At 42.4% G+C, this 13,039-nt stretch overlaps 3 protein-coding genes across 5 annotated transcripts in view; 2 read left to right on the top strand and 1 right to left on the bottom strand.

The window, feature by feature from the left end:
- The window catches only part of LOC310878239 (connector enhancer of kinase suppressor of ras 3-like), an 85,884-nt gene extending 79,942 nt beyond the window's left edge, over positions 1-5,942 (top strand). Inside the window, exons 20-26 of one of the 3 annotated variants that reach the window (XM_083792443.1) lie at positions 251-322; positions 728-792; positions 1,319-1,434; positions 2,193-2,583; positions 3,690-3,880; positions 4,663-4,705; positions 4,832-4,964. In XM_083792443.1, coding sequence (XP_083648569.1) covers positions 251-322; positions 728-792; positions 1,319-1,434; positions 2,193-2,583; positions 3,690-3,880; positions 4,663-4,705; positions 4,832-4,836 — 883 coding nt within the window. In that variant the 3' untranslated portion in view covers positions 4,837-4,964. Of the gene's footprint in view, positions 1-250; positions 323-727; positions 793-1,318; positions 1,435-2,192; positions 2,584-3,689; positions 3,881-4,662; positions 4,706-4,831 lie in introns of all 3 variants that reach the window. The other 2 variants (XM_083792442.1, XM_083792441.1) reach the window with 2 other exon arrangements.
- A 2,236-nt stretch (positions 5,943-8,178) lies between these two features.
- On the bottom strand, positions 8,179-8,823 carry LOC310877679 (ER lumen protein-retaining receptor 2-like; the record flags this gene model as incomplete). Its single annotated transcript, XM_083791630.1, has 1 exon — positions 8,179-8,823. The coding sequence occupies one exon, from the start codon at positions 8,821-8,823 to the stop codon at positions 8,179-8,181; it is 645 nt and encodes a 214-aa protein (XP_083647756.1).
- A 3,059-nt stretch (positions 8,824-11,882) lies between these two features.
- On the top strand, positions 11,883-12,494 carry LOC310877678 (dynein axonemal assembly factor 6-like; the record flags this gene model as incomplete). Its single annotated transcript, XM_083791629.1, has 1 exon — positions 11,883-12,494. The coding sequence occupies one exon, from the start codon at positions 11,883-11,885 to the stop codon at positions 12,492-12,494; it is 612 nt and encodes a 203-aa protein (XP_083647755.1).
- Between the last annotated feature and the right edge of the window lie 545 nt (positions 12,495-13,039).

Raw genomic sequence — 13,039 nt, 5'->3', positions numbered from 1 at the left:
GAAATATTTGCTCATACTTTTGTAACATCCTGTGCTGTGAACATTCAACATGTCCAACTGTCAGCTGTGGTCTCTCTACCGTGGCGGAACCCTAGCGTACCTGTTCTGGAGGGGGGGCGAACGTTGAGAGAAAATTGCAGATCAGCAAGCTCACAACAGGTCGAGTTGCAACGTGTTGTGAGCTTGTAGAGCGCTTATTTTTGTGTGTGGCAACACTGGTTTTAACCCTTTGCTTGTCCTCCTCCTGCAGTGCGATCAAAGCCTGCCACCCGCAGGTCATGATGTTCTACTTTGCAGCCGAGAGCCTGGAGGACATGAACACGTAAGTCACAGCAGGACACCAACACGCATGTTGCTTATATCGTTGCTGTCGTGCAGAAACCTCTTATCTCCATATTTTAACATTTTAGCTTTTTTTCATAAATTAACGCTCTACTTGATCATACTACAGCGTCACACAAATGCAACAAAGGTAGCAGATCTATAAGGTTGAAATTATTTGCGAAGCAACGTGTTTTGAGCATATCAATCTGCTGCTTTTGCTACTTATTAATTTTTAGAATTCTGAAAATTAACATTACACATACAGTATGACGTTAAAATGTTCCCGTTTTTAATGGGTTCTAGAAAACTAGCAAAATGATGAACCGTCACTCAGTCATAATTCTGTGATGATGATGATGAATGAATTTGAATATTGAAATTGAATATTTCTGTTTGGTTGTAGTTGGTTGAATAAGCTTGGACTGGCCTCCATCCAGTATGAGTCTTCAGACAGGAACGCTGTTACTGGTAAGTACTGTTATTTACTGTATAACAACAAAAATATTTATAGATTATTTTTAAACAATCAACTAAATACTTTTATTTTTATATTATGCGTACAACGGTGTTGCACAAAAAACCCCACAATATTCTGCCTGTAATGTTGACAAATCCGTCAGTCTCCGTCACAAAATCCTTTCGATTGGGGATCCACAGCCCAATAGATCCTAATCTGGGGCCCCTGACATGAAATTGTTTTGAGAACCACTGTTCTAACGTAGGGGTTCTCAAGCTTTTTTTGGACATGGCCAAAGCATTTCCTGGGGTCCCCAGCCAAAAACGTTGAGAAGCCCTGTTTTAACGAACCATCAGTACTACGAACCATGAGCTGGTTAGTTACAGTCCTTTCCAGGGATTTTTTTCCAGTTGCGTGTGTGCGCGCGTGTGTGTCAGACAGACAAGTGAGTCAAAAGACAAATGTTCAGCTCTGATCGATTATACGTCGTATATCTAATGTGAGTGTGTGTGTGTGCGTGTGTGTGCGTGTGTTTAGAGTGTTACAGTGAAGCCAGTGACCATGAGGATGCTGAGACCACTGATGCGCCCCCACCACCATACTATGAGCAGACCATACATGGCGTGTCTGTGTTAGCTGACGGTGGCCAGCAGGTCAGTGGGAGCACTGGGATGGGGGGGGCGGGGGCGGGGGCGGGGACGAGAAAGAGAACCAAACCAGTTAACCATAGAAACAGTGAGAGTTCTAGTCACCATCATTTATCTGTAGCTAAAATTCCTCTTACATTTAATATCATGTGTCAAAGTACCTGCCCACCAGAGTGTAGGGGTTTTAATCAACGCAGAAATGTGTGCCATAACAAGTACATTGGAAGACAAAAGGAAAGGAAGGGAAATTGATGAAACCAAAAATACATTTATGACTCATGGATTATTGTTCTCAGTCTGAACTGATTTAATTAATTTGGATTCCATAGAAGTCAGCATGTCTCCTGCGGAAGCATTTAGCACAGCGAAAATAGGCTTGTAGATAGGCTATTTCCGGTTATTATTTTAAGAAGTTTACATTTAGATTAGTTTAGATTTTAAAAGCAACGTTTGAAGCCTCAGTCTGTGATTTATTCACCTGGTTGGCAGTATGTAGAACAGCAGGAACAATATTACTAAAACATAATTTTACATAATTGTGTTCATTGTTTAGAAAACAGAGCTATAGATGTAGCCAGCTGTATGTAATCAATGCTGCGGTGTCTACCTGCACTAATGTGACACCGCAGCTATGATTGTGCGCAGGGAAGCCTGCACAGAGTTGTCTATAGTGTCAAATAGCACATTAGGACTTGGCCATACAAATGTTTTTTGGTCATTTTATTTGCATTTAATCCATGAAATGCATGTCCTCTTTGTCTCAGGAGGACAGTCTTCCTCCGCCGTACACCTCCCCGCTGCCCAGCGAGGCCAACGGCTCGCTGTCCTCGCCCGTCAGCACGATGACATCACAGAGCTCCGCCTCCTCGCTCGCCAAGCACCGGCAGTCCTGGTTGGACCTGGTGTCGCACGCGCCGCCCGCCGCCGGTGGCGGTGAGGCAACGGTGGTGTGTGTGTCGGCGCAGGTTCACACGCATCATCAACATCATCATCACCATCGGCCCCCGCCAGAGGAAGAGGACGAGACCCAGGCGCTGTTACAGGAGACCCCCGCCGCTCCCCAGGACCCCTCGTCCTCGGGGCCCGTGATCAGGGAACAGTCCCCTGCCGCCCAGGGACAGACGCACGTGGAGGGTTCAGACACCGGCAATGAGGGTAAGGCTGACTTTTTGTGGTCCTATGTATTCAATTCATCAGCTTAGCATACAGAATCTGAAGAAGAGGAAAGATCTGAGGGAAAAGAAACGGAGGAGAGGGCTTAAAATCAATGTACTTTAATCATGTTTAAAAAAGGTTTTCAAAGCCAACATAATTCGACCATCAGGGCAAGTCGAAAAATACATTCTATTAAAACATTTAATTTCAAATCAAATTCATAACATTGTTGGCATCCCTATTTTGGGCACGTCATTAATCAAATGTATTCAAACATTTTCAAAAATGTCATTATCAGACACGGAGGCAGTTTTAGAGCAAGAGAAATCTTTGACTAATGAATGAGGGTCAATTGTGAATTTCTGTTTGTATTCAAGGGAACCAAGCTGCGTTTTATATGGTGCCATTTCCACTTTCATCAAGGCACCAGGGCAGGGCATGCTTCCTGTTTTTGCATTCTTGTGTAACAGTTTGTGTCTGGATTGACCAACACTCAGTGTGACAAAGGTGGCTTAAAATAAGTGTTGAATAACTTTATCGTTGCTGGAGCATGTTTGTTCAGTAACGGGGGTCTCTTAAGTAAGCAGAAAGTATATTTGGGTAGCCAGGATATCCATTTAATCCAATCAGGAGAGAGAACACAATACAGTATACAGCATAAATAAGTGAAATTGGAAGTGATTAAACTAAAAAACTACTGAAACAACTTTAAGAAGATAGTGCAGATGATAGCATCCGGCAAGCTGTAGTCAGACTCAAGCCAAGGTTCAGATCCACGCTGGAAAAACCAAAGAGTTTGAGGTTCTTGCAGGCATCCTACGGGGTGATAACCCTAGTCTCCTTCCTTCTTGGCGATGTACCTGAGACCTGCAATCAGAGGCAGGGAAGGAGACACTGGAGTTCACGAGGCAAACTAAGCGAGTCCGTTGCCAAATAGAATCAATCAAATAATCATTCTGTGGGTCCTTTGCATAAGAGTTTGAGAATCACTGATTTAGAAGCCATTTGTAGAATCAGCCTCAGATATTGATGGCTTAAAACATGGCTGGTGATGGACTTTAATATACAGTGAATTTAAATGAATACCTGCAACCATTTTGTTCCAGTAGACGGTGACAGCTGCTCAGACGAAATGGAGAGGTTGTACATCCATCTAAAGCAGGCCAGCCTTTCGCCCATAGGAGACCGCAAACCCTCCACCAAACGAGACTTTAGAGCCTCCTTCATAAAACGCTGCAAAAACCACACCATCAATGACAAGCTGCACCTCATCAGGACCCTCAATAGCACGCTAAAGGTAGAGCATTTCCTTTTTTGTCACTAAATCACCTGAATCAACTGTTCAAGCTGTAGTAATGTCATATTATCCCATTATATTATCCTGTCTGACTCTGTGTAGTTTAAAGGTACAATGCCGGACTTGTTTTAATGAATAAAACATTACGTTTGGTGGTTTCTATTGGGAGAGGGGAGACAATGGACATACATGTATTTAAAAGAGTGCAAGAGATTGTTTGATCTTGCGTTAACTTAATATCCATTCGGGTGCCTTGTTAAGTGGTCAAATAGGTAGGCTATGTGTTTACTTTAATGATCATTCAATGTATTTTGTTCCGACTGGGGTCGAACTAACGTATAGTCTACTTTAAAACTATTCGTCTGTATTACAATGAAAACTTATTTTTTATTTTTCAAGGTTTTAAAGAAAAACACCATGACATTGTATTTACTAGTATAATAACAATGTTATGTTATCAATAAAGTATTTTGCCAATTACTTGGGGCCCACTTGAAATATCCTACTCTTGCAGTAGAAGTTGAGGGGCAGCGGTGGCCAAAGGGTTAGAGGAGCGCCCTTGTTGCCGAAAGTTGGTTTGATTCCCCGGACGGGCAGGAAACATCTGGGTGGGGAAGTGATTGTTATCACTCACCCAACACCGCTGAAGTGCCCTTGAGCAAGGCACTGAACCCCCAACTGCTCCCCCTGGAGCTGCTTAGTGGCCAACAGTATAAGACTGTGGTTGTACTGGTCAGCTCCCAGGTTTTAATGTGTGTCTGTGTGTGTGTTTCTATGTGCAGGGCGTTGCTGAAAATGAGCACTTGTGCTCAGCTACTACCCTGGGTAAATAAAGGATAAAAGAAAAGAAAAAAAGAAACACGTTGTGGGTTCTGTAGTATTTGTCTTTACCATATTATCCTCATAAGTCTTCTTTGCTCCTTCTCTTCTCTCTCGTCGTCTGTCTGCCAGTCTAAAGAGGCGGACCTGCAGGCCCTGGATCAGGTGCTGTCGGATCCAGAGCTAAACTCAGACAGGTTCAGGGAGTGGAAGGAGGCCAACTCGCCCCTGCACCAGGAGATCTGTCTCAAACATGGTCAGCAGGGGGCAGCAGAGGAGCTGCCAGCAGTGTCAGCCACCGCAGCAGCAGCCATGGTTGCCCCTGTGGTGGAGACCAGTTTATAAGGACTACAGAGCCCGACCGATGCCCTGTCCTGAGTTTGGAGATTCCCAGACGGTCAGAAGTGCTAAATATTCAAATCAGTTAAAAAAAAAACAGAAGATTTGATTAACCCGATAAGACACAATAACACCGCGGTTAGTGCTCAAACTGTTTCATGCCGCGGAACCCCCAACTGAAAGGGTTTTGTGCCAGGGCACAATGTTTATACTTCATGGGATAATTTTCACATCTACTCAGACTTGCGTGTCTGTGACACACCAGACAGTTTTTAAGTAGATATTTATGTGATCAGACACACCACCTCTCCTACTGTATTTAAGCCCATTCAATTTCAAACTCCATGTTAGCCATATTAACTGGTTATGGTGACTGATATTGTCCCTTCTTATGTATGAGGGGACCGTCGTTTTTGTATTACTTTTTACTTTTAATTTATTTAAACATTTTAAATGTCTATGGTTATATATTTAAAATGAACAAATTATTGATAGATTTGTGATATATTCAAATTAAACATGAACAGAACTTTATTTAACTACTGATTCAAAAATAATTAAAAACAGCAGATCCAATAAGCACAACACATTAGTAGATTTCAATTTATTTTGAAAGCATATCAAAAATATGGCAAAGTGGCATAAACTTGGGACGTCAAACATCCATATCGGTTGAGCTCTAATAAGTACCAACCTTGTCTGGACCACTGGACTGCGTATGAATCTTCTGGACAAAAAAAGGCTGTACACTTTTCTTATGCCGTGCACACGTATGCACTATGCACACAAGCATGCGCATACGCACGTGCGCTGCGCCGGTCACATGTCAATGACGTGAGTGGAGAAGAAGTGCTACCTATCAGATGGACGTATCTGTATGAAGAAGTCGTGCGAGTCAAGGGTATTATGTAAACCCTTTTTTTTTATTAGGTGGTCACAGTCAACTGTGAAGTGACTGGTTTAGTATTACTTTAGACTGTATGTATGATAACAATTTACACATTTTATGGTTGTTTTTATTGTATTGTATTGTACAGCTATTCTGTGGAGTTTTATGCTTCAGTCCACTTTTAAGATTTGGAACGTTGAAGCGTTGTCGGGGTGAAAACAAATGCATGGCTGAAAACACTCCTTTTGACAGTACAGTATGCATTATTTGATTGTTGGTGAACAATGTTTTTAGCAGTTTTTTAGTCTTATATTGGTGCTATGCACTACCACTGGCTTTCGTCTTGGTTTCTTAGCTTTGTCTGGAAGCATTTTGTTTATGATGCTGTATGGTATATTTATGGAGGTATGTCATATTTCCCATTTGGAATGTCCATAGTGAATTACCACAGGTCTATTGCTAATACAATAAATGTTTTGACTCAGATTAGGCTGGTATGTTTTATCTACATTTTATATTAAAGCAAGTGATTATCTTTTTTTCTTTTTAGTTCAAAAACAAAAAAGAATAGAAAAGAACGTACGTTCTATAGCATTTTATTTCATTTTTACATTCGGGGAAAAATAGCCCCTCACAATAATGTAGGTTCCCACTCTTGTTTTTGGTTCTAGACCTTACACGACCACGCATAGCGGGGAAAAACTCTTTATGTTGGATGGCAGACATTAACAATTTAAATCACTGGTTGAATGTTGAACCATTGGCATATCTGGACAGTGGACACCAGGGTGAAAGCTGATATTGTCCCAAAGCACCACAATCAGGACATACCTGCTGATGATCTGGATCATCCTGCTGCTCACCCAAACAAAAAGTCGGGGTAAAAAAAAACCCCACCTCCTCTGCCTCTCAGATTGTTCCCGTCCATTCATTGATGGTACAGTATATCAACATTCATCAACGCACATGTGCAACCCATGCACTCAGTCTGAAGTTCTCTCTCTCTCACGTCCAACTCATCAAATATATAATTAATATATAATTTTCTCAATGTGTGGTTTCTCAAAGAGGAAGAGAACATCTTGGGCGCAGTTCAAGGTACTCTTTATTGTAATGTAAAGCACTTTGGAGAAAAGCGCTATATAAATGCAGTCCCATTTATTTTAATTTATTTTATAAATGTTTTAATTTGTATATGCATGCATTTTTAAGTATACAACACAGAAGTCATATACACATGTTGGTATAAAAGCATTTGATATGTTTTTTGAGGGCCCCTCAGCTTTTGTCCCTACAAAATGTCCACAACACAAATATTAAATGCCATTTAATGAAGGGAAACTTTATCATCTCGTCCCCGCACGTCTCATATTTGCCATCGACAATGAAAGGAGAAATTAAATCAAATGTCCGCAACACAAACATTAAATACCATTGACAATGAAGGGAAATTTTAAGTAATCTTGTCCCCACACAGGAGAAATTAGGTCAAATTTCTTGTGTGATTTTTTTATTTTATATATACAAACATACATAGATTTGATTGAGTAGAGATGTGTTGTGCTCAATGCCATCATGGGAGACCAATGCACTCATATCTGGGAAGATGAAAATATTTTTCCCTTGATAAGACGGTCGTCCTTGTTTCTTCACCAGATCTAGAAAGAACGGGTGTTCTTTTTCCTTGAAGCGAAGATACCACATTATCATGGGAAGGGGTGGGGTCTGTGTGTGTGTGTGTGTGTGTGGGGGGTGGGGGGGTGGGGGGTCATGAACATGTCGACAAGCATGTCTACAGGTAACAGCAGTTTTGACATGAACTAATTTGCAGATCATCCCTCACCCTCGGATATTCCCACCACACACAAGTTGTTGTGACGGAAGCAAATGTCATCAAGATCATCTAGTTTCTCCCTAGGATTCTATTCTATTCTCCAGGGTGGTATAAGAACTTGATGGCAGAAAGTCTACTGTATTACTCAACTGCTCGTTTCAATCCAGCTGAAGACAACTGAATATAGGTGAGCGGGACATTTTCATCCGTGTTGCCATTTTTAATTGAGTTTTATCACTTGGTCCAGCCTCCATCATTTTAACATGGGGTGTCTGGTTCATCGTTCCTCTAAAAGTACTCTTTGTCAGGTTATGTGGCTGTTTCCAAAATGGTATCATCTTTCCATGGACTTTTAACATCCAAATGAACCTTTAGACACTTGCTCGGGAGCTCCACCTAACATCTTCCTCAGTGTTCTCATATCGGAATCTCCAGCTTCTTGCCTTTCAAAACTTTGGTAACGTAAAGGTAGAAGAAGTCACAGTAGAGGATTGTCTGGATCACGCCGGCCACGAGGGCGTTCATTTCGTAGAAGCCCTCAGAATAGTAACGCCAGATCCAATTGACGACATAGAGGGCTCTATAGAGACCGAGGCAGAACAGGTAGTGGCTCGTTATGGTCTCGGCCTCGCCTGACTTTGTGATCATGAAGAGTTGGGGCAGGATCGCCACAGATTCCAGGTAGATGGAGAAAGTCCACAGGACCTCGTGCAGATAGAAGAGGTGGCCGTTGGCGAAGAGAACGGCAAGGACTCCCACGGGACCAACGAGGAACTCAATTCTGAAGCAGTCGTAGTTTCCGTCATATGTGGCCTTGAACGTCGTGTAGATCAGGTAGACCGTAGCATAGGAACAGACGATGTAAATTATCTTCATGATTGAGTTGTACATGGAGATGAAGGTGGTGAAGAGGTCCAGGTAGCGAGTGGTGAACACCAGAGCAAACAGGATCTGGCTTCTTCCCGATATACCCGCACATGACCTGCTCGTCCATATTTTGAACAGCAGGATGATGATGGCAGCCAGATGAGAGAGGTCCCCTGTCAACCTGAACACGTTCATCGTCGCAAAGCAGAAGGATATGAACACACGGCTGTGAATGGAAAAGGTGTCGATGTTTTAAGGCTTCCCGGCGGACAGGTGACGTCATTGCACTGACATGATAATCTTGCCAAAATATGTGGGGACAGCAAAACCGTGAATCTGAGTTCTGACTCTGAGACTGTTCACATGAAAATAATATGGGACAAATATTCAGGGATTTACTTTCTTGGCCTACTGGAAGTGCGTACAAGGGATTTAGCCCTGGATCATCCAGTGGATTGATGTTGGAGCTGTGCTTGGCTATGCATACAGGAGAGGGCTCAGCACACATCCCTGAGGGGCAGCCCTACTTAACTGGTTTAGACACTTTGATTACTGTAACTGAACCGCATAGACGGTGTGTTATTGTGACGATGGCGGTTAGCCTACTGCTAGAGCAGAGCGTTATTGTGGCACATACGTCATAATACAACACCATACATCATACGCGTGAGGTGTCCTAAGGTCTCCAAACTATAACTGTGTCATTTGCACATTATGGCCATAGTTTAAGATGATGTACTGTTTTGGTGCTGCTGCTGCTGCAACTGTTTCATTTGTGGCAGGTTACCTTTACAAGCAGTCCAGAGACTCGTTGGCACGTGAACTTCTTGTGGCTGAAACAGACTTTAACACCACCTTCAAAGCTCTCCAGAAGATTAACCAGGTGTTCCTGCCGGGGCTCGAGAAGAACGAAGAGGAGAGAATGGTACTGATTGGCCAAATTCGGGCCATGGCTGAAAGGTTCCTCTCTGACGATGACCAGACGAGGAAAGCGATGCATGACAAGAATACAGATGAGAATCTGAGGATGATCGAGTTTAAGCTCGAAGACATTCTCCCCAACCAGGAGCTGCTGGAGAAATACAGGCGGTTCAGACACGAAATGAATGAAATAGAACAGACACTGACGATCATGTGGACTGAGAAGGAAAGGATGTGGCAGGAGCAGAGGTCGCTGTGGTTCAAAGAATGTAATGACAAGATAAATGTGATTTCAGAGCTTCGGAAGAAGATGAATCTGGGCCAGGGACAACTGGATTACACCTGGAATAGACTAATAACCTATGCCAAAAGGAAGAGATGATTGAGAAACCTAAAAGGAAATGTGAAGTGGATTTCATTTCACTCCACCCACGGCTGAGTCAAACAATGTGTCCTTTTTTCCTTCACCGTGGCTGATCTCGCAAACCCACCGATTATCACCACATGTTTTGCGCATGTTGCCAGTAGGCCAATGAAATAAATGTATATATATTTTTAATGTGGATACATACCGGTATGTGTTTTTTGTGTAACTATTTTCCAGAATTTGTCAATTCATAATCTACCGCCCTGCCATCCTCATATTTGGTCAAAATTGTTCGATTTCCTTGGTCTGCTAGCAGCATCATGCACAGGAAATGTGATGCTGATCCGTTGTGGTGGTTATTTGCAAGATTAGCCATTTATTGGCCCTTATTGATGCAGAGGACATTCGAAACTAGGGGTCAACGAAGGAATAACATCACGAGAAACTATAGGGGTCAAAGAAGGATTAACATCACAAAAACGCCATCAATAAATGACCAATAGTATGTTGGTGTCAGTATATACAGGTACAGTATATACCATTTACAGTAGCCTGCACTATGCAGAAACACAAGCACAGAGTCATTACAGTGTCTGCCGCCCTACTATATGCAAATACATACAATCACAGTGTTGTTACAACATCAACCTAATACACTGATATCGTTAGTCTCAACAGTTTTATCTGTACAATAACCTCACCCTGTGTTACAGTAGGCCTACTGTCAGGAATAGAATACACTGTGCAAGAATGTCAGTGTTGATGAGCTGTAGTTCATAAATAGCATTCTCACGTAAAAGTTTGTCTTCTTCAGATGGGTAAGGGTGGTGTGGAGTCAAGTGTTGCGCTATGGCATCATCTGTGGATCTGTTATTCTGTTTTGCTGGTAAGGAAATTGGTGAGGGTCCAGCCTTTGTCTATTATGAGACAACTTGGGAACGTGGGAGCCCTGATTAACTGTCACAAGGGCGATGGAGTGGTTAAGGCTTTGTATTTCAGCTGCTGCAAGTAGTCTTTTATAGGCCTAGTAGAATATACATGTATTGTATCTATGAACAGTATATTTAAGACAATTATATTCAAACAAGAATAAATATTCCAGTCCAGTGTATGTGAAATAAAGTATAGGGATTTAGACATTTTGCATTTGGTATGCCCTTTCCTGATATGTTTGTTTACAGGAGAATGTCACCAGGATGGCCGGCTCAAACCCACTCCTGCATGGTATCAGTTCCTTCTCTAACAGTTAACAACAGATGTAAAATTCAACTATGAATTGCCATAGTGGAGAGGTACTTTAATATGATGCTGAGTATAGCTTCAAAGATGAAATTAGAATCAAGTGCATGTAGAAAATTATGAATCATGTAGCATGTAAATCAACAAATATGTATAGTAATCATACAACTATTAGAATTTATTCCAAATAACGGCCATAACATTAATTTGTGAAATTAAATGTCTGTTGGACTGCATTGGATATGGGATGTTTTTCAAATATTGTATTGTTTTGTTTAGGGATTACAATGTTCTTAGGATCATAGTTGACAAGACTGCATTGACAACCCAAACAATTCTACATCATATGCAGCCACAACTGTCAATAAAGTGAAATACCTTTTGCATTCCAAAAATGTCAGTCAGATGTATCTATATTCTATGATGTGTGACTCCACATTTAGGCATGATCACAGCCTCTTTGACTTTAAGGCCTACATTATTAGTGACTGGTTACTGGTAGAGTTGGGGCGTCATTGCGTCATCACATATGTCATGGCGAGCCAGGTGTCCTATATATGGTTGTCACGCTGCCCCATTGCATCATCAGATGGAGACATTGCACCAGCTATACAACTTCAAATGAACATGACTATCATAACTTGCAGGATTTCCATTTTTTGTCCTTTACTTGACTGCGTTTCTACTGTAGATCGAAATAAGCCATTACAAAATGGAACGTCGTGGAATGACAAAAGACCTACAGGCACTCTCAGCTCTGGAACGTCTTGGGACGTCAAAAAACCTACAGGCACTCTCTGCCTTACTCTCTCATCGAGAGGATGATGATGATGATGATGATGATGATCATCATCATCAAAGTGTGGCCCCCTCCGCGCACCTGGGCCCCGGACACATAGGACCTCCAACCACAACTAGGAAAGAAGAGGCCGTGACGACAGTTTGTAAGAAGAAGACTACAGATATCTGGAGTGAGGAGGAGGTGGCGGAGGGCCCCCGTTATGAGGACCTCGCTGACCTGCGACCTCAACCCGACTACGAGATCATCCTGAAGCAGAGCGTGGGGACGCAGGACGTGTTCCTGGGCATGAGCGGCAAGGACCCGTCCTCCATGTGCTGCGAGGCCATGCTGGTCAGGGTCAAACTCCCGGACACCAACGCGACAGACGTGGCCTTGGACGTGAGAGAAACGTTTCTTGACCTGCGGACTCCAAAGTACAGACTAGGCCTCCATCTTCCCCAAGCAGTCCACAGCCAAGAGGGAAAGGCCCAGTTCTACAGTGAAAAGGAGGAGTTGGAAGTCACCCTGTTCATAAACCGTACCCAGATTTTTAAGTAACTTCATTGGTTTATTACATTATTACATTACATTTTCCATTTCCTTTTGTACAGCTATAGGCGCCGAAGGGGTCAGCTGTTTAGTCACTTGAATCATAGCCTGTCCAGTTTGGATATTTACGATGTTGTATTGAAGTGTAATTTTATTTCCTAGCTGCCTCTTGGCCAGTTCCCACTTGTAAAAGAGACGCAGTCTCAATGTGTTTTTACTGGTTAAATAAAACAAACCCGGTCCATCGGATCGATGTCGGAAACAAAATGTCAAGTGACTGAAAATTCTGATTCAACGCTAGAGGACAGAGACAAACAATGTATCATAAAAGCCATCTTTTGAGGGGCGCTAGACCCTCCTATGCACAGCTTTGTGTGTTTGTACCACGGAATGTGATGATTTGATTGGCTGATGATGATGTATGATGATGATAAGAGCACCCCTCACTTCACAAAAGTGTAATGTTTTACATGTTTTTTTTATGGCATGGCTTCTAAAAGAGGTGATCATCTGTAAACTAAGATATAGTTACCTGATTTTTGTTCATGTTTTCT

Source organism: Protomyctophum parallelum (genome assembly GCF_964188405.1).
Source record: "Protomyctophum parallelum genome assembly, chromosome: 20".
Lineage (NCBI taxonomy): Eukaryota > Metazoa > Chordata > Actinopteri > Myctophiformes > Myctophidae > Protomyctophum > Protomyctophum parallelum.
This window is presented reverse-complemented; position numbering and strand designations above follow the sequence as displayed.